The 20,084-nt window shown below is 38.9% G+C and overlaps 1 protein-coding gene across 1 annotated transcript; it reads left to right on the forward strand.

Moving 5' to 3' along the window:
* Nucleotides 1-1,816: 1,816 nt before the first annotated feature.
* Nucleotides 1,817-4,692, forward strand: GJD2 (gap junction protein delta 2). Its single transcript, XM_042790925.1, has 2 exons — nucleotides 1,817-2,358; nucleotides 2,876-4,692. Exons 1-2 carry the CDS (start codon nucleotides 2,288-2,290, stop codon nucleotides 3,717-3,719), a joined length of 915 nt encoding a protein of 304 aa, XP_042646859.1. The 5' UTR covers nucleotides 1,817-2,287; the 3' UTR covers nucleotides 3,720-4,692.
* The last annotated feature ends 15,392 nt before the right edge of the window (nucleotides 4,693-20,084 follow it).

Here is a 20,084-nt window from a genome sequence, read left to right on the forward strand (position 1 = left end):
AATTTCAATCATGGGCTTTCCCTCTCTGTTTGGTTTGCTTAATAGGATTATCATCATTAGTTTCTTAGCGTATTCCCTGCCCTCTCTCCTTCTACACATGGATTACTGCTTCCTTTACTGCTTTGATTTCTGTCATTCTCAGATCCATCTCCAGGCAGACACTTTGGGGTCCATAGGAGACACTCAGATGTCAAGGTAGTTGGATAGATACTACAGTCCTGTTAAAACTAAAGAAATGACCTCCTCCTTTTCATTATGGTGTTGCTGCAGCAGCAACTTTCACAAACTACATACAAAACCCAAATGCAGTAATTATGAGAACCAGCTTTCAAGAAGGATGCAGTCAGGTTTCAAGAAAAAACAGTGATTATTCAGTCTTCCCAGTAATTCCCAACAGTGTGAGAAAGAAACAGTCCAGATTATTGAATGCTTCTTCACAGACTCTTGACTGGGAGAGAAGAAAAATCTACCAATTTCTATGCAAGTAGAGGTATTCACTGATCTTGTTTAGTACTTTCCTAATTCAAAGATTTGGGCATCCAGTCAGGCAACTGACCAAGTATCATGTGAATCAGAGACCATCTGCACACTCCAAATGAAAATACGACAAACCTTAGGGTGTCTAAAACACACAGATGTCCCCTGCACAGATGAAGCAAGGTCCCATCTATTCCGAAAACACTTAACATCATTAATACAACATGCAATTGGTTCATGAAGCACCTGCAAAGAAAATGAAGGACTCCATTGTTTACAATGCTCTGAGCAGTTCTGGTTTTGAAAGACTGATTTTACTGAGCTTGGCAGTAGGAGCATTATGATCAGACTGACTAGAATTTCTCTTATGTTGCATTTTAATGAGGTTAGTTGAGCAAAAAGGACATCAGGTATGAAGCTATCCTTGATCTTTATGGAAATATACAGAATACGTTTTATGCTTCTCCACCAGAGAACAGTCAATTCCAATTGGTGCCAATGTTTTGTGTGGAATTGTTTGGTGGCATCTTGAGTACAGTCTCTAAGGATATCTGTAAAATAAAATGTATTTTAAACACAGTATAGAAGTTTATGGGAATGAAATATGTGGACTGATTATAATTCAGGGATTCATTCAAGATGCTTCATTCTTCTATTGTTTAGACATGCTTTGTGTGAAGGTTCAGTCTCTTTCCTAGTGTAAATCCAATCTTAGTCGCAGAATTCTCTGTAATGGCTATATATACATTTCACTTCTCCTTGGTGATCCTTATATCTGTAATCAGGAGAGGATAAAGATGCAGTGTTCAAGTCTAGCATCTTCCAAGGGCAATCAGTTACAACAGGTAAGGTTATTGCTGTATGACACGGCTGTTTTGTGAGCAGCAGAAAACAGTCCATCTCTGGGAGAGAAGCAAAGCCCGGCAGCCCCTGGGAATGCCCCCGGCAGCCTGGTGTCGGTGGCTGGAGGGGCCGCGGTGTCACAGGCCCTCCCTGGGGCAGCTTTCCAAAGCAGCAGTCGAGAGGCAGCGCCCCTTCCCCGGCGGGCTGCCCCCCCCGGGCGGCCGGGCTGCGGGGGGGGGTGCCGGGGTGTGTGTATGTGTGGGGGGAGGGTGCCGTGGGGGGTGTGTGTGTGTGGGGGGTTGCCGTGGGGTGTGCGCCGTGGGGGGCGGGGGCCGCGGGCGCCCGTCCCGGGGTGCTCCGGCAAGGAGGCGCTCGGTTGCACAACGAACCTCGTGCTGGCTGGGTCAGCTCTTCCTCCTCCTCCTTTATTTATTTCATTTGTTTTATTGCATTTATTTATTTATATTCACCGGAATAATAAAAATGAGAAAATCCGAGCGCTGCTTTTGGCTGCTCTCCACCAACCTGTCAGTGACGCAAGCGGAGAATACTTAAAGGCAGATTAGCGGCAGCAAGACATTAAAAGCCAACCTTCCTCCCTCCACGCCGCGAGTCCGCCGCGCCGCGCCGCGCCACGCCACGAGTCGAGCGGGCCGGGTCGGTGGCGGCCGCTGCGGGGCCCCGAGCCGAGCCCAGCCCAGCCCAACCCAGCCCAGCCGAGCCGAGCCCAGCCCAGCCCAGCCCAGCCGGGAGCCCTCGGCAGGGCTGCCGCCTCCAACCGCCTTCCCGCCACCGGACTGCGGGCGGTAGAGAAGGGGTTGCTCTTCTGTTTGTTTTGCCTCCCCCCGAAACAAGAAAAAAAAAAAAAGAAAAAAAAAGGAAAGGAAAAAAAAGGCGGAAAAAAGGAAGGAAGAAGTGAAGAGATTCCCCTCCGCTTGCCAAAGTCTTTGTCTCCGGATGCACAGCGATGGGGGAATGGACTATTCTAGAGAGGCTACTGGAAGCTGCCGTGCAGCAGCATTCTACTATGATAGGGAGGTAAGGGCTGCGGGGGGGCTTCTGGGGGGCGCGGGGGGATCCCCTGCTGTCCGAGCGGGTTGGCCGCGCGGGGCACCCTCCTCGCGGTGCGTGCCCGGAGTGCGTGCGTGGGTGTGGGTGCGGCACGGGTCACCGAGCCGCGGGGACCCCGCAAACGCCGCCGTCCTCGTCCCCGAGGGGCCACGGGGCAGCGGGCGGCCGCCGGGGAGACACCCCGCCACCGGCTCCCGCGGCCGGAGCGTCCCCGGGCGGCCGCCTCCCCCCCTCCTCCGCGCCCCCCCGGGGTTTCGGGGGGGCCGCAGCGGGACGGCTTCCTCCCTCGGGGGGGCGGGGGGGAGCGGTAATCGCGGCCCGCGAGGTTTGCGAGCGGCGGATTTAGCGCGGCTGCACACACGGGCGGGCGCGGCCGAGGCCGTGCCGCGCAGGTTGCGCGGCCTCTGCGCGGAAGCGGGCGGCGGGGCCCGGTCAGCACCGGACAGCTCCCGGCCGCGCGCCCTGACCGGCTTCTCCCTTCCAGGATCCTGCTGACCGTGGTGGTGATCTTCCGGATACTCATCGTGGCCATCGTAGGGGAGACGGTGTACGATGACGAGCAAACGATGTTTGTCTGTAACACGCTGCAGCCAGGCTGCAACCAGGCGTGTTACGACCAGGCGTTCCCCATTTCTCACATAAGGTACTGGGTGTTCCAGATCATCATGGTGTGCACCCCCAGCCTCTGCTTCATAACGTACTCCGTTCACCAGTCTGCTAAGCAGAGGGAACGGAGGTACTCCACTGTCTTCCTCACCTTGGAGAGGGACCAGGATTCGATGAAACGTGAGGACAGTAAGAAAATCAAGAACACGATTGTCAATGGGGTGCTGCAGAACACCGAAAACTCCACCAAAGAGGCAGAGCCAGACTGCCTAGAAGTGAAGGAAATCCCCAATCCTGCTATCAGAACTACAAAGTCGAAGATGAGGAGGCAAGAAGGCATTTCTCGGTTTTATATCATCCAAGTGGTCTTTCGAAATGCCCTAGAGATTGGATTCTTAGTGGGACAGTATTTTCTGTATGGATTCAATGTCCCTTCCATGTACGAATGTGACAGATACCCTTGCATTAAAGAAGTAGAATGCTATGTCTCTAGACCCACTGAGAAGACTGTATTCTTGGTATTCATGTTTGCTGTCAGTGGGATATGTGTGGTGCTCAATTTGGCTGAACTGAACCACTTGGGCTGGAGAAAGATCAAAATGGCAGTGAGAGGCGTACAGGCAAAAAGGAAATCCATATACGAAATCAGAAATAAGGACCTGCCAAGAATGAGCATGCCTAACTTTGGCAGGACTCAGTCAAGTGACTCAGCTTATGTGTGAGGCTGTGACAGAACTGAAACACTGTGCCAGGTGGAACAGACCCAGATACCATTAGGGAAAGGTACATTGCTTAGGCAAGCATTTTATCAAACCACCAAGAAAGCCATTAAGGTATTGGATCTGCACTTACTGAACTAGCTGCAAAATGCAGTGCTGTGTAAAAGACTGAAAAAACCAGCTATAAAACCATGCTTGATCTAGCCTTACAGCACAGCTACTATTATTCCTACTTTTCTTTCTAATGATTGTGTGTTATCTGTTGGTGGGGCGGCTTTTTGGTCGTCATTAGGATAAGTTTACAGTTCGGATTGTCTGACTAATCGTTGTAAATGTGTAGAATGTTCATATTAAAAATCTGCAAGGATACTCTATATGGGGTGGGATGGGGTGGGGGAAACTCTTGCAATGTGCAGATGTAAGCATGTTTTAAAAGGAGGGTAATTGCACTGTAGGGAACCTGAACACAGCTCAATCAAGATATCTGCATTCACCTGTCTCACAGATGTCTTATATTATTTTTCTTGTCAAAATCACAGAGTTTATTCCTGGTGTGTATTAATAGCTATTTTCCATCATAGTTTGTGCATCAGTTAGTTATGCTGAACAATAAATGCTGAATATATTTTTGCCATTTTTTTTTGTTTGCCTGTCCACACACACACTCACCAGAGACCTTAATCATCTTACAATAGTTATGATCAGTAACAAAATGTATCGGTACATTTCAGTTCATTCCCTAATATGTGCATGAATACAATGTAGTTGGTTCATGACAGCCAAGTTATGTATTCACCTACAGTCACCTATGATGATACACATACCAAAGGAACAGAGTTCATTGCTTTTAACTGTGAATATATCACCTTCTCTCTGCTCTTATTTATATAAGTGCCATACTTGAAACATCTAACTCTGTACTTAGTCAAAAGATTGTCTTGGGATATCAGCTGGAATAAAGTGATTTTATACTCTCCTTTGTTTATTTTATGCTGTTTGTTTAGTCATTGCAATGCTGTAAAAAGCAGCTAAAATGCTATTGATAAATAAAGTATTTGCCTTTTTTTTTGTAAGCCAGAGAGATTTGTTATTCTTTATTATTGTATACAATTGTAGAAACGTACAGGGTCAAAACAATTCACTTACAACAATTATTCTTCAGGTTTTAAAGTGTCTTCTTGATATTCTAAACTCTAAGTGACAAACCCTGGGAAATCAGGACTATTCATTATGTCTGTTTTCCTCCTTAAACAAGCTTTCTTTGTCTTTAAAGCCTGATCCAAAGCCCACTGACACCAACAGCCTTCTTTCTGCTGACACTGAGAGCAACCTAGTTGGCCGTCAAGGTCACTCTGGGAACAGCCAGAATACATTTACCTATAAATGAAACAACTGCAGCTTTTCATCAGGGAATCCAAATAGTAACCTCAGCTTTTTTGCCTTAGAGCTGGTTCAAGAAATACGCTGTTCATGTTCCATCAACTTACTGGTAAGCCAGCTGGGCAGTCACAAATAAATCTCTATTAACAGCAACCATTTTAATATAGGACACTAAGTTTTACTTAAGGACTTTTTTTTTTTTTCTTTTTTTTCTTTTTTTTTTTTTTTTTTTTTAATTCTTACTGAATTAAACAGAAAATATCCCACTGGCAACAGTATGAGTTGGATCAGGACTACAAAACCATACAGGTGCTTTCCTAACTAAATAATACCTGCCCTTTAAAGAAAAGGGCCAAAATGGTGCTGGAAATTTTGGGGATACTTTGTAACATAAGAAGGAAACAGAGGCTCAGGTTCACAAACGTGCCTTTGATTGTATTTTATTTCAAGCCAGAAAACTGGTTTTATTGTATTTTGGTTTGAAGATAATGCATATAAATATTTTTTTCTCTTGGCTTAGAGTAAATACCTTACCATCTCGTTCTTGTGGTTTGTCAGCACTGTCACTTAAAAAAAATGTCGATTAATTCTTAGATAGTCTATTTGTTACCACTTTCATCTGTGGTCTTTTTTTCTTCCGTGAAACATTAAAGAACTTTGAGATGTGTCATGTGTTTAAAGATTTTAAAAATATTTTTTTATTATGTATAATATAAACAGCTTTTCCAATTTGATTATAGAAACTTATAAAGATGGATTTCTCAAATGATTCTTTGCGATATAAATGCACACTGATATTGCTAGTTTACTGCATGCTCACTGGAAAACTGCATGTTATTTTTAGAAAGTCAACATGGCAGCTAAAATCTCCATCTGTGATATAACAAGCTTCTGAAGATTACTATTTGACACAGAAATCCAAGTCTGATTTTCATTTTGCAGAGTCTTGAAATGGTTTTCAGAATCTCCTTTTGAATAGATATTGAAAGAAAAAATGCTGTTTGACAGTCATAAGCATTGTTTTAATGTTGAAGAAATGGGAGATTATGTGCAGAGGGCTTGATCCAGTGCCAATTAAAGTTGAAGGAAAAAACCTTATACTGAATTCACTGGGCTTTGGTTCAGGTTCAGCACAATTTCCTGTTAGGCAGAAGCCCTAATGCAAGTTATTTCCAGTGGCTGCATGGAAGTGTTCGGTCAAACTACTGAAGGTGCATGTTTTGAAAGCTGTAAGGTTTTAATGCCTTAAAATTCTTTAGGTAAGACCAAGAAAGTATCTGTTTATAATAGTCAATGCCAGTAGCTCAGCTCATTCCATTATTTTTATGCAGTTGCACATTTTGTCCTCCAGTAAGTTCGGATTCTTCAGAATTTTCCTAAGAGAAATATATCAGGAAATGCAAATGTTAATTTGTGCAAGAGGATCAGTGATAAAGTAGACAAAGACTCATATTTTGATCAACAGAAATGTTATCCTCCATATTTACACTAAATAGAATAAGGCTTTTCATATTTCATAAGAGAAATGAAATGTTGTCAGGAGATCAGTAGTTCCAATCCTCTTTTTCAGTTGTTATTTTTCACTTCTTACCAACTACTTTTTTTGTCATGGACAAGAGAATTACTGCAAACTCTTTTTTTTTGTTATTGTATCATGTGAGAGTCATATGATAACTGCTAATGGATTGTTTGCATGAAAGCTGACTATTCATCTGCAGAAAAAATGCTTTGAAATTGTCACAGCAATGGAAAAGTGTGTTAACGGAACAGAACTGAGTGAACATGAAGCTGAAGGACACGTTACTGGCCACTTAGGTCTTGCTCCTGCCTCAGTGAAATAAATTAGTCTTGCCATTGACATCTATGGAAGAATCAGACATTAAATATGAAAATTGAGTTCACGTTTGTTTTATTCACTGTATACCCTGTTTTGTACTGGTGGAAAATATTGTATGTAATCATACGTGCAAACATAAAAATTATGTTCACTAAGCTCTAAAGAAAACTTCAATAGAATTTAATACACTATTGGTTCTGCAGAATTCTTAAATTTACGTAGCATAATGATATTATTTAATTTTTACATAGGCTTGATCTTGTGCTTCTCAAACCTGTGTGAATTTCAAAAAATATTTACATAGTCATTTTAAACCATTTCACTAGGTATGTATAAGTTGCAATGAGATTCTATAAAAAGAGATTTTTAAAAATTGGATTTTTTTTTTTTTTTTAATAATGAAAACTAACTACATTTTTGCATGGAGAAGCTGAATAGACTGCTCCCATAAATAGTTCTGTTTTAGAGACCATTGATTTTGAAGAAATATAAGGGTTTTCATCTTTCTTAAGGAAAATCTGAAGAACAAAGAGCTGAGATGAATGAATCACAGAAGTGGTGAGAAGGATTTTAGTTTGTTTTATGCTAGAGAAGTCAGAAGCACTCAGAAACTCCAAAGTGAGCTCAGTGCTTGTCCTGCATTATATCTGGTAGGATAGAGCTGCATGTGCATGAAATATTAAGGTTAAATGTAAGGAAGAATTATTTTCATCCACATCTGAGCCTGACCTGACCAGATACTTAGCATGCAAAAAACCCAAAGAATCACCCATTTCCTGTGAAATTCTGGGGCTATGAGCTATACTAGTTGCTTTAGTAAGTTTAACTGAGCAGGTGTGTATCTAAGTTATAGCTAAAAAGAGGCTTGCCTTCACTGAATTAAAATCTATCAGCTTTTTCCTAGTGGTGACTGAAATACGGGATGAATCAGTTCTCTAACATGTGGAAACCCACATGTACAATGACTCTCTGATGTCCTCTCAAAGTGAGAATTGTTTCTGTATTCAACAGAATATGGAAGTAAAGTAATTTTCTACTAATCTATCTCTTTTCATGTACGTGGTGTGGCTAGAAAGGACAGAGAAAGGTTACCAGTACCTAGAGAATAATTAATACATCCTAAAGTGATTAGGCAATTCTGGACTTGTAGTTTATTTAATTAAAAACAGAATTTGCTGCATATGATTTCACTATAAATATATTTAATGGTACATAATTAAATGTAACTTTCATTTTTGAAATACTTTATGAAGTTTCTAATGCAACCATGATCAATGTTTTCATATTTGAAAAAGGTCAAAAGATTGCTGGATGAAATTGACTTAGTTCCTATTCTTTAAAAAGTGTTAGTTTATCCTATATTTTAAATATTTTAACAAAATTGTTTTGGGAGGAATTCTAAAGTAAATAATTATTTGCACCAGCAAAGCAGCATTGCTTCTGGAAAAGATGGTTTCCTTTTCAATGACAAGCTTTATTTGACAAATCTGTAAGTTTGTTTTTGTTTTGTTTTTTTTTTTTTTTTTGTTTGTTTGTTTTTTTTAATTAACATTGAGCAGGGATTTTATAACATATTAGAATTACAGGTTGTGAGGAGATAAGATTAAGGAAGCATATATAACAGCAAAACTGGGAAAAAAAGTAAGAATTTCTAGGTATTAAGGAAAACCAGGTGGACTATAAAGTTACTCTTCTTTATTTATTATTCAGTTTAGGGATAAAAGCATCTTCCAAACACATTCATGAGCAAATACACAAGATTCCTTGTATTATCTCTTATGTAAGAAAAATAATTCTAGAAATTATTTACAAATATTTTCCAGCTTTTCTTTGAAAAATCTAAATGGTACATTACGCTGTCCAAAGACATCATGAATACTAATGTCCCTAGCTTCACCTCTAGCTTTACGGAATTTAACATTTCTAAAGGTTTTTTGAAATGCACTACATTCTTCACCACTGGTCTGGAATGAAAACCATTTTGTCATCAGAAAATTTGCCCATCAGAAAACAGACCATACTTGACACGGATATCTAGCTGGCTTAGATGGAGCCAACAGACTTAAAGCTTCATGTTAAAGGGTGACTTGTGATGAACATGCGTTATGAATGGAATTACTGCATGGTCAGAAGGGCTTACATATAAAGGAGATTTCACATTTGCACTTCATGTGATGTACTAGAGATTCAGGTTTTAAAGAAAGATAACATCTGCTGGGATATCTTTTTCCTTTAAAAAAAATAAAGTAAAACCTGCACTAGCAATGTCTTTTGTGTAAGAATGTGTATAATTCTATATATGTACAGTTTCTCAGAGCAGAGTCTTCATCTGTCATTGTTAAATACTGACAAGCAAGTGTATTGAGCAATGTTTAATTTACATATACATAGAAATAATGCATTCAACTCTTTACCACCATTTTCTCACATGCAAGTGGGAATATAATTTGTAAGAACAAGGAAATAATTTATCTGCTATATTTTTGTACTAATTTCCCCAAAGTGAAACACTTCATATTTCTTATAAAAGGGGTGAAAACACATTTCTAAAAGAGATTTAACATTTTTACATTAATTTCCCAGCTTCTTTGTTTTCTTTAGTGTGTGGTGCAAATTTTCTTGATGTATTTTTCAATTTAATATTCGGGTTATTATTTGGATTGTGTCTCCAGAGATGTGTCATTTTTCTGGTTTTCTTTTTTAATTATTATAATTAACTGAGATTCTGTATGTAATTTAAGGTATTGTAATTCTTAAAGAGTGTCAGCAAATCCAGTCAGTGTTTTTTTTGCTAAACTTGCATAAGGCAGACAATTATGCATCATTGGAATTGTGGGATTTGGTTAAAAAACAAAACAAAACAAAACAAACCAAACCAGAAGGTTTTTATTTATCACTTTAATTATTACTCCATTTTAAGAAATTATGTCTTTTGCATTTCTTTATGTAATTTGAATGTAAGTAGAGACTGAAAATTTTCTCTGTCTTCAGCTATGTGGTGTGCATCTTAGGTTTTAGCTTACTTTTAGACCAGAAAGACCACAGTGTATGTGCCACCAAGGGAACTGCAAAGCTCAATGGAACACATCAAAAAAATAAGTGAATTTTAGTGTGACATTGGTCTTATAAATAACATTTGCTAAATGAAATAAGTTTTTATGGTTTAATCACACATAAATTAATATGTATCATTGTATATTACCTGCAGTCTTACTAACAAAAAGGCAGTTCTAGTTATTACTGAGAATTTTTTATTTTAAAATCCTTAACTTTAAAACTTCTCAAATGGCTCCTTAAAAATCCTTTTTTGAATTTGGATTTGAATGGTTCCTTAAAAATCCTTTTTTGAATTTAGATTTGAAGATTGGAATGCAATTGTGAAATTGGCCCATCTTCTTAAGTTACTGAAGTATAAATGATAAATACATCTCTGCTGAGAAAAAGTCTGCTTTGCTTGTATGCATGTATTCTTCAAGTTTGCCTAGCAGCTGGCAGTCAAGAGAGAAGGGGCTTTAATCCTACAATGTTTATCAGATTGCAGTAAGAACATATACAGGTAAAATATTTCTAGTATGTTTTTTGAATTTGTCAGCATGACTCCTATTGACATTAATGGCGGTTGTACAGCTGAATCTTAGTGCATTAAGTAGAAAATATTAAAGCCTGCTGTTTGCTCAACAACTTGACCTTTCTACTGTAAATTAATACAATATTTTGAATTTACTTTAAACTAATTAAACTTTGAAGCCCTCCTGTACTCTTTCATGAAAACACATGTCAGAGAGAAGCTAGCTTGTCAGCATGAGCATATGGTTATCTAAATTTAGACTATTTTATTGAAAAGGTGTCAAATTCAATACATTAAAACTGTCACACCATTGGAATAGCAGCTTACACTTTGCAGTATTACAGGGTTTATAGTGATACACTGTGCCAAAGAGCTATGCAGCACTGGATATTTGATTCCTCTCAGTACTGAAAAGCCTATGAGTTCCTTCCCTGTTTGTTCCAACGACCTTCTGCTTTGAATAAAAGATTAAAAAGGAATCATGCCAATAGCATGGTCAGAAGGTCTGTCTATGCTACGGTGTCTGACCATGCTGTTTCCTTAACAAATGTGTGAGCTTCTGAAACAAAAATATAAAAATGGAACTGTGTTTAGACTGTCAGTCCTAGCAGGACTTCTGCCGAGAAACTTCCTCTACAATAAGATGATGAATGATACTAAAGGGCTGTGACAGTTAACTAAGGCTCCTCCACTCCTGTGTGCAAATATTTAGATGTCGTTAGCACCTGAGTGGCCACAGGTCAAGTGCCTGTCTTGAAGATCCTGTTAAAAAGATCTAAATCTCGTAATATTTTTGACCAGCATCACTCCATGCAACTACCCACCATGAGGTAAAATCCTCATTCAGGCAACTGTGTTTTCTCAAAGTTTATCCTAGGACAGTGGACTATTCTCACAGGAACTGAAAAACACAAAACTGGCTCCAGTCTTTTCAGCAGCATAAGCAAAACCACGGGGGAGAGGGAGAGAGAGAACAGGAGGAGCTGGTTTTGCCAGTTTTCTGCTGCTAAGGAGAAGCAGGTAAGGAAAGCTGTGATTACTGCTTGTCCTTGCTGTCACCCCATCCTCACTTCTCCGAGTCTCAGAGGTGGCTGTCACCTCAGGTATGCAGCTGTTCCCTGGACCTAGCAGCTGTGGTGAGCTCTGTGGTTGTACCTGTTTTTTTTTTTTTTTTTTGTCCGGCCTGCTGGTGCCTCTGTAGGGACTGTAATGGGCCCAACAACTGAAAGACCCTGGCAGTTGGTAGCTCTTCCTTGTCCAGGAATGGCTTCATTGTTCTTCAGCAAGGCATCAAGCATTTTCCTTGTGCAAGACAGCTGTCTGCAATATCATGCCCAAGGCAACTCTTGATAATTCATGCGTTCAATCCATAGTGCAAAAAAAGGGTTTAATAAATACAAGAGTTATTTTATGAAACTACGGCTGTAGTTTCTCACTTGCTAAGAGTTATACACAACAGAATTCCTTATGTTGGATCATTCATCCAGAAATGCTGACTCATTACAGAATTAATACATATTCCAAGTTGAATTCTACCTAAGAAAGTATGAGGGTGTCAATGACAATTAGAAATCCTTAGATTTATCTGAAAAAGAACGTAAGGTCTCATGCAAATTAGAGTGAGTTAAAAATATAAGGACAACATTTCCTAAAAAGTTCCCTTATATTTTAAAATAAAACACTACATATAAAAAAGATCTTTCTTCTTTATTTCTGATGAATGTAATATACGATTGTACCTTTGTTATTTTTTTAAAATACTATTTATAACACCTTTTGGCACTCAGAGCTTCAGGATAGTTCAATACTGAAGATGAATTTCCTTAAATACATAAATATCCTGTAGTGAAAAAAAGATAAATTTCAAAAAGTCCTCCAGAGAAGAAATATATAGTGGACTATAATTTCCAGAAATACTTTGAACTGTTTTTTAAAACAGCATTTATAAAGGAAGAATTTAAACATATGCCGGGAAAGACTAACTTAAAATTTTTAAAGAAACACCCACCTGCCCCCCAAGCTCCTCAGCCACTTCACCTACTCCCCAGCTAGTCTGGTTTCATCTTCAGTCACAGAGCTGATACTCTGTAAAGTTCAGTCAAAACAAAGCCCTCTAAGATGCAGTTTGGAAGTTTAGAAGGTAGGCATTCTTTGTTGCAGCACTGGAAGCACAGGGATCCTTCCACCTATCATGCATGACATACACTACCTCAATCAAAGCTTATATCACCCTGTTACATACATATGCATCAAATTGCCCAGATGGATGCTACATATTCATTACATTTCCTGGAACCAACCACCACATTTATATAGTCATTATGCAGCCTCTTAGGGTCTTCCCCGGGGATCTTCGGAGGTCATTTTGGAATGTCTTTTGATTGAATCCTTCTTTAGATCATGCACAGTGAAGATCAACCTATTAGCAAATTATTTTCTCTTTGGTTATCTAGTCCTGTTCGGTTTTGAGCCACAGGACCTGCTTTCTCACCCTTGAGGTGATAAGATCAGGATGTTTGTCATCCAGGACTCTGACAAGGCAGGCTAGCATGACTGAGAAGCAACTTGTTTGATGAGATTCCCTTACCATCTGCTGTTAGCAACTTCGCAATGGCTAGCATCAGTAGGTATCAGAGTCACTCATCCTCCCTCCAGCCGTCGAGCCCTGGTCTCAGTCCTGTGGCTGGCACTGTGATTCACTCTGGTCGCTGCTACCCAGCCCGGCTGGCCTGTGGGCCAACTTCAGTTGCTGGCACTCAGACCCCTGTACAGACACGGTCAGTAAAGTTCCTCATCTAAGAAAGAGTTAGAGAGAAATTTAAAAAGCAGATAGGACAGACTGAGCTGGTCAGGTACAGGTTATGGCCAGACAAGCACATCAACCAACAAACTACACCCACCTGGCCCCTTTATCTCTCCTTATGCTCACACTTGTTCCTCGCCAAACTGTCTAGACACATCTGTTTCCCCACCTTCAATCTGACCCTTAAACATCACAGAATAAATCTTGAAACGCACTTCCCCTACATCCCATAATATGTCCCATATCCCTAGGCAGTCTCCCACCACCTTCCCCAATTGGGGCAAAACATGCTCTAGGTTTAGCACATCTTGATGTGTTTAACACTCAGACTCTGATGCTGAGGGTTTCCTAGGAGAGACCTGGACAGAACAATCTTTCCTCCAGGTCCTTAATTTAAATTCCTTTCTTATTTTTGTACTCCTCCAGGTTTGTGGACATGGGCCTTTTATGGGCTGATGCCTCCTGTGATGGGTGTGGCAGTAACTGGGCAGCATATTATTTAAGCCCCTTCACCTGCCATTACTTGTCTTCTGTAGGTATGCAGATGAGCTGTAACCACATACAAATCTTCAATCAGATATAGATGTGGCTTTTAGGAACTACTGTTCTTCTATTAGAGCTTACAACAGAAATATAGAAAAATTTCTAAAATTGCCTCAGTTGTAACTATGTGAGATCCTGTAACTTATTTCAAACTGCTGAAGAGGGAGTTTGAACTAACGTGGTAAGTATTGTAAAGAAGAAGCTGAGTTGTGCAAATATGAAAGGTTTTTTTCTTTATTTTTATTTTGCAAGGGTAGTCAATCACTTGTCATTTCTTTCCTCAACTAAGTGAAAGTATTTCACAGTAGCTTGAAGGTAAGTTGGCTTCACATTTGTTAAGGAATTCAGTTCTGATTAGTCTCCTGCAGAGAAAAGGAACTGAGAGCTGGGGCCGATGACTTCTTAAACCATTTCAGCTGGTTCTTCTGCAGTACTTGTCAGCACCCTTAGATCTAATTCTCAGCAAAGCAACTTCTGTCCTTCAATGGCATGTGCTAAATTGCTTTCCTGGATTGAGACATTAAGCTATATGGCTAAATCAACGGGAAGAATGTTGTGGCTTTTGTAAAGGTAGCAGGATTTCTGAGCATGTAGTTTCATTTGAATCTAAAATTTTAATCTTAAAGATGAAAAAAAAGACCCTTTTTTTTATAGTGTAGTTTTGATAATTTTATGCTTATTGATAACTGTGTTATTGATTGTACATAGTGAAAACTTAAAATCTGGAAAATTTTGACCATCTCTGATTCATATCATCTTAAAAAAATTAAAGGATAGATAGGCCTGTCTTGTTGCTTTTGTTTTGGTTTAATTTATTTTATTAAACAAATGATAGACTGTATCTCAACTCTTACTCTTGTAAATTACTCCCTATTTTTCAGCTTGATGACTGTTGACAAGCACAATGTATTTCAGGGCATATAAAATGCCTCTCATAAATGCTCTGTTAAAATCCCAGCAATCGTCTACTTGAATAGTTTTGTGCTGTTTTATTACAGATGGCAGGTCTGAGTTTCCTGTGAATCAGACAGCAGCTCACTGCCTGCCCTCTTGCAAAGGCAGTGCAGTAAGTGCAGAATGCATGGAACAAATATGAGGCCATAAACATCTGAATGAAAAAGAATGTGTAGAAGTGTTTGCAGTGTAGGTTGTCTATCATGGTCTGGACACCTTTTGTCAGCATACAGAGGGAATAACTCCATGGAGATTTGCAGACTGTGCAGACTCACTTTTTCAACATGTCAAGTGAGAACCAAGTCTGGCACTGTTTTTACAACTAAGCAATGTCAAAAATATAATTCAGATTAAATTTATTCTGTTTTGCTACTGTTGCAGCTTTATGTCAATATGAACTGTATGACACTTCAAAATGAATGTGACAGCTGTCTTTTTTTTATCCTGGTCACATTTTGTGGTCAGCTTGCTAGTTCCCCATTAAATTCAGATATGCATCAAAATGTTTATATATATTGTGAAGATCTGAGGTTATATTGACTCACTCTGTGTGTAAGATGCCCTTTTAATTCTTACAAAAGGAAATATTATGAAGGAACCTGTTCATTGCACAGACATCTTGGGCCTTGTCTTTCATGTGGACCACTTTGACAGCTGCTGAGCCATAGGCTTATTTTGACTTTACCCAGGTAACTTCAAAAGCTAATGACAGAAACACTTGTCAAGAAAAGTGAGCAAAACCAGATGAATAGAAGTGAATCTCATTATGCAAAAATCTTGAAGGTGAAAGAACTGGGGATTCCAAAAATATTCTCCATATGTAATGCAGTGACACCTGATGAGAGCTGAATATCGGGAGAGTGACATACTCCTCTAATTGCAGCCTTCTAGCTTCTGCACAATTATTTGTGTGGATTACTATTTACCAACTTTGTAGGTCCACTTTTCCTAGCCACCAAATAAAGTTTTCATCTTAGTGAGGAATGGACTGTGGTCTTGAACCTGCTATCTTTATCTCCACAAAATATGTATGTGCATAGAAACTTGTACTGATTTCTAGCGAAAACTGCAACCAACTTCCTTTCTTAATAAGTGTGAAAATCAGTTTTCATTTTTAAAATAGACTACTCATTCAATTGAATACAGAATATTTCCTTTAAAATTTTTTCTATTTGTTTGGGATGTAAGTTCCAGGTACTTTTTGCAAATCTGCTTGAAAGAAATTTCAGACTTCTTCCACTGAGAAAAAAATCCTCTTCAGATTAAGTCATTCCATTGACCAGTTTGCTTAAGTTATCAATTTGCCTTTGAAAATGAAAACCTTGTACCTCCTCTGTTCTTATTTATTCTCCCACTTAACTGAAAGAGTTTGTTGAATGGTGCCTTGGGGCAAGGTTAATCTCAATTTCAAGATCAATATGAGTGACCAGCATGCTGTTGCTGCTGCAGCAGAGAAAGCCAACAGGATGCTGGGTTGCATCAACAAAGGCATCACCAGCAGATATAAAGAAGTCATTATCCCACTCTACTCAGTGCTTGTCAGGCCAGGAATACTGTGTTCTGGTTTGGTCCTTGCTGTACAAAAAAAGATGTGGACAGGCTGGAGAGGGTCCAGAGGAGGGGCACGAAGGTGATCAAGGGACTGGGAAGCCTCTCATATGAGGAAAGGCTGAGGGAACTGTGTTTGTTCAGCCCTGAGAAGAGAAGGCCTAGGGGAGACCTTATCACCATGTTCCAGTATTTAAAGGGTGGCTACAAAGAAGATGGAGACTCCCCTTTTTACAAGGAGTCACATGGAGAAGACAAGGGGTAGTGGGTAGCGGTTACTCTTGGGGAGATTCTAATTGGACAAAAGAGGAAAGTTTTTCACAATGAGAACACTCAGCCATTGGAATAATCTCCCCAGTGAAGTGGTAGATTCCCCAACATCAGATGCTTTTAAGATTCAGCTAGACAGGGAGGTCAGCCATCTTGTCTAGACCGTGTTTTTGCCAAGAAAGGTTGGACCAGATGATCCTTGGGGTCCCTTCCAACCTGGGATTCTATAATTCTATGATATGTGTTGTGATTCAATGACCAGCTTTGTTACTATGGATTGAGGCTTAGCAAAGACAGTGTTGAATAATTACCACTTTTTGTCATCTTCTTGTTTATTTAGTGGATATAGCACACAAACAAAGCTATATGATTAATGCTGCTGCATTTCCATTCTATACCTGTGAAGAAGGTTTGTCTGGCTTGTCTATGAGACAGAAGTATATAAATTCATAGTAGACCATTGTCCTGACAGAATATCTTTTCTAGTAATATTTGCTAGCCCTAACATTTTATTTAGTCTGTGTAATCACCCTTATTTGTTTACAGTGTTACTCTTCTATTATGGTCTCTCAATCAGTACATGCCTTTTAATACTGATGTTCAAGTCATGTTCTCTAAACTGATTTATTTATGTTTTTATTGACAACTAATTGTGTCTGTTTGTGAAAGAAACGTGAATGGTATTAGAACACTGCAGGTCTATCAGATTAGGTGGTCTTGCTTATAAAATAGCCATGGGAAGCTGTGAAACTGGAATTTGATGAAAGCTGGAAATTAATTCACAAAGATTAACGGCTATATGATATGAGCATCTAAGGCGAGACCAGGAAAAGAATCTTGTGGAAATCTTACTTCTTGAGCTGACTGGAGATAATCAGCCTCTTTCCTAAGAAACTTCTATGAATGCTCTTTAGAACTTGTTTGACAATAATCTAACCTGCTTATATAAATACCTGTTTTGTTCTATCGTTAACTGCAATAAAAGAGGGCAAAAACCAGTGAAGGGAAGAATGGACAGAGCAGGCTATGAAGCAACAGTTCTAACAATAATTTCTTCTTTGGAGAAACCTTTGTTTATTGAAACTGTCCAGAGCACTAAGCGAAAGTTTAATTTTTTTTAATTTTGACTAGTGTCAGAGAAGAAATGTTGTTAGACCTATATTGCAGGAAAAAATAAGGTGAAGATTGGTGCATATCCTTTAATATTAATATGAAGTTAATGTTAATTCTGATTTGCTAATAAAATCATATGAAGATTAAAACAGAAAAATAGAAGACAGTGCTTTACCATGTATATAAGATACTTATCATATTAAACGCAGCTATCATTCATATCTGATTATTCTGTGAACATCTACACCTGAACAAACCTATTGACTTTATGTTGGCTATGTGTGTGTATCTTAGAGTAGAATTTGGTCCAGTGACTTCATCTGCTGTCACATAAAGTAACCAGGTTTTTTTGATAGGAAAATCCACAGGGAGAAAACCACATATTTCTGTATGAATTAATTTAAGTATTGCAGGATGGATTTAATGATTAAACACACTCTGTTTTCTGGTAAAAAACAGGTACCAGATGGTGTGCATAGAAAAATATGTTTGCTCTATACCTGTGGGTTTTGAAGTAAAATACAACCTTCCTAACACCTGGCATACCACCTCAGGACATCTGAAAGTGTAAAAGGTGGACAGACATCATCAGATTACAGAAGACTATGTTGAGTAGATTTAATCTAAATTTTATATAGATAGTGGCATGAAATAGTTAGGAAACAGCATACCAAAAAATATCATGTCCATGCAACATTTTATATCTAATTTGTAGATTGCTGGCTATGCAATGCCAACTTTCTTAGAATAGCTACAAATGTCATATATAATTTATTCTGTAGTTTCCTTTGCTAGACAGAAAAAAGTACACTGAGGGTTATCTAAAAATGTGTTGACATGCTGGCTTATATATAAATAATAAATATTTTTGTACTATCTCCTAAGGGAGCTGTCAGAAAAGAACTCCAACAGCCTATGGTATCTTTTCTTTTTCAGTAGGGTTGACATATACAGTGTTATTGTTCCAATACAACACAGGATTTGCATAAGTCTATATGCATCAGTAACTCAATTGAGTTGTTTTATGGAACTGTATGTATACATGAAGTTGTGCTTGAATTACTGGGGAGTTAATGTTTACAGTGCACAATGCAGTAGTAGAGAATACTGTAGTGACTATAAGCTTAACTTTCTCCTTGGGTTACTCAGGGTTTTTAACATGGGTAGCCTTCCCTTTTAGCCTCAAGCTAGCTCAAGCATCTCCTCAGAGCACTTCAGAGTGCTGTGAATCTTTTATTTCCAAACTGGTTGATTCCACAGGATAGTGCGTACCTGCTTTAAAGTTCCTAGAATATCCAAATTCTATGGCACATAAAGTGGTTAAATGCTTAAATGACAGCCTGAATATGAATACTTTCCTAAAAGAGTATAAATACTTTGCCATACTGTGGTCTGTGAGTTTGGATATTTATTTGGTTTTATTAATCTTAATAGGAACTAAAGGCTATAGGGTGTTTCGTTTGTCATTTATGTTCAATGGAAAGTTTTTCAGCAACATTATATTTACAGGATTATATTTACATTTTTCCTTTGTTCAATCTGAAAATCAAAAGCCTGAAAGCAATCTCAGATTTAGGTATTAATTTCTCACAATCCTAAATATTACTTGCACTAGTTGATTTTTGCTTCTCTATCATCAGTGTCAGAAATTATATTTGATGAGAAACAAAACTACATTGCAGAAGGTTTTTCCCTCTTCCTGTATTCTCAGGGACTGACATCTCTTGAGCAGTTTTGTTGACAGCACGTGTTCCAGATATTATAACAATAGCTGTGTTTCTAAGAATGATCATCCAACATTTGCAATAAATACATTATGTGCTGTTCACAAATGAATCACAATAGTTTAGTTCAGTACAGAACATAATGAATATGGGAATGAATGTTGCACTCAGATGTCTTTCATTTTCCTTTGTATCAATAGGTAAAATTGGATATCAGAAATTCATTATGTGAACACCTCTGGTCTTTGTACATTTTTCCAAATCCAGTCTGCAGAATAGTCTGTAGCAGTTATGACATTTTTATGGTTAAAATCAAGGCTGTTCAGTCTGAGACATGGTTCTGCTGAGTGCAGTTATTTAAATTCAGATCTTGTTTCAGTTTAATGTAAAAGCAGAGGGAGTGACATCAGCATTTTCTGTCCTTCACTACTACTGGGAAAATAGGCATTGTCAGATGTACCACACTGTCAATCTGGAAACTTGCCATTCTGCTGAGAAAAAGTTTATGGTTGGTCTAACCTTGCTGTTTCTTGGGGGCAGGTGGACTTGTGGATCAAAACACTGGCTTGCTGAATCACATACTTTAGTTCTCTGTGAGCCATTGTAAAGGCTCTGGTTTAAAACATTG

The sequence above is a fragment of the Tyto alba genome, unplaced genomic scaffold, assembly GCF_018691265.1.
Source record: "Tyto alba isolate M040663 unplaced genomic scaffold, T.alba_DEE_v4.0 Super-Scaffold_18, whole genome shotgun sequence".
Classification (NCBI taxonomy): Eukaryota; Metazoa; Chordata; class Aves; order Strigiformes; family Tytonidae; genus Tyto; species Tyto alba.

Bases quoted from the DNA above. Each gene is read 5' to 3' on its own strand.
- GJD2 (XM_042790925.1), top strand. From the start codon at position 2,288: ATGGGGGAATGGACTATTCTAGAGAGGCTACTGGAAGCTGCCGTGCAG. The intron at 2,359-2,875 runs GTAAGGGCTGCG...TCTCCCTTCCAG, and splicing joins CATTCTACTATGATAGGGAG to GATCCTGCTGACCGTGGTGG.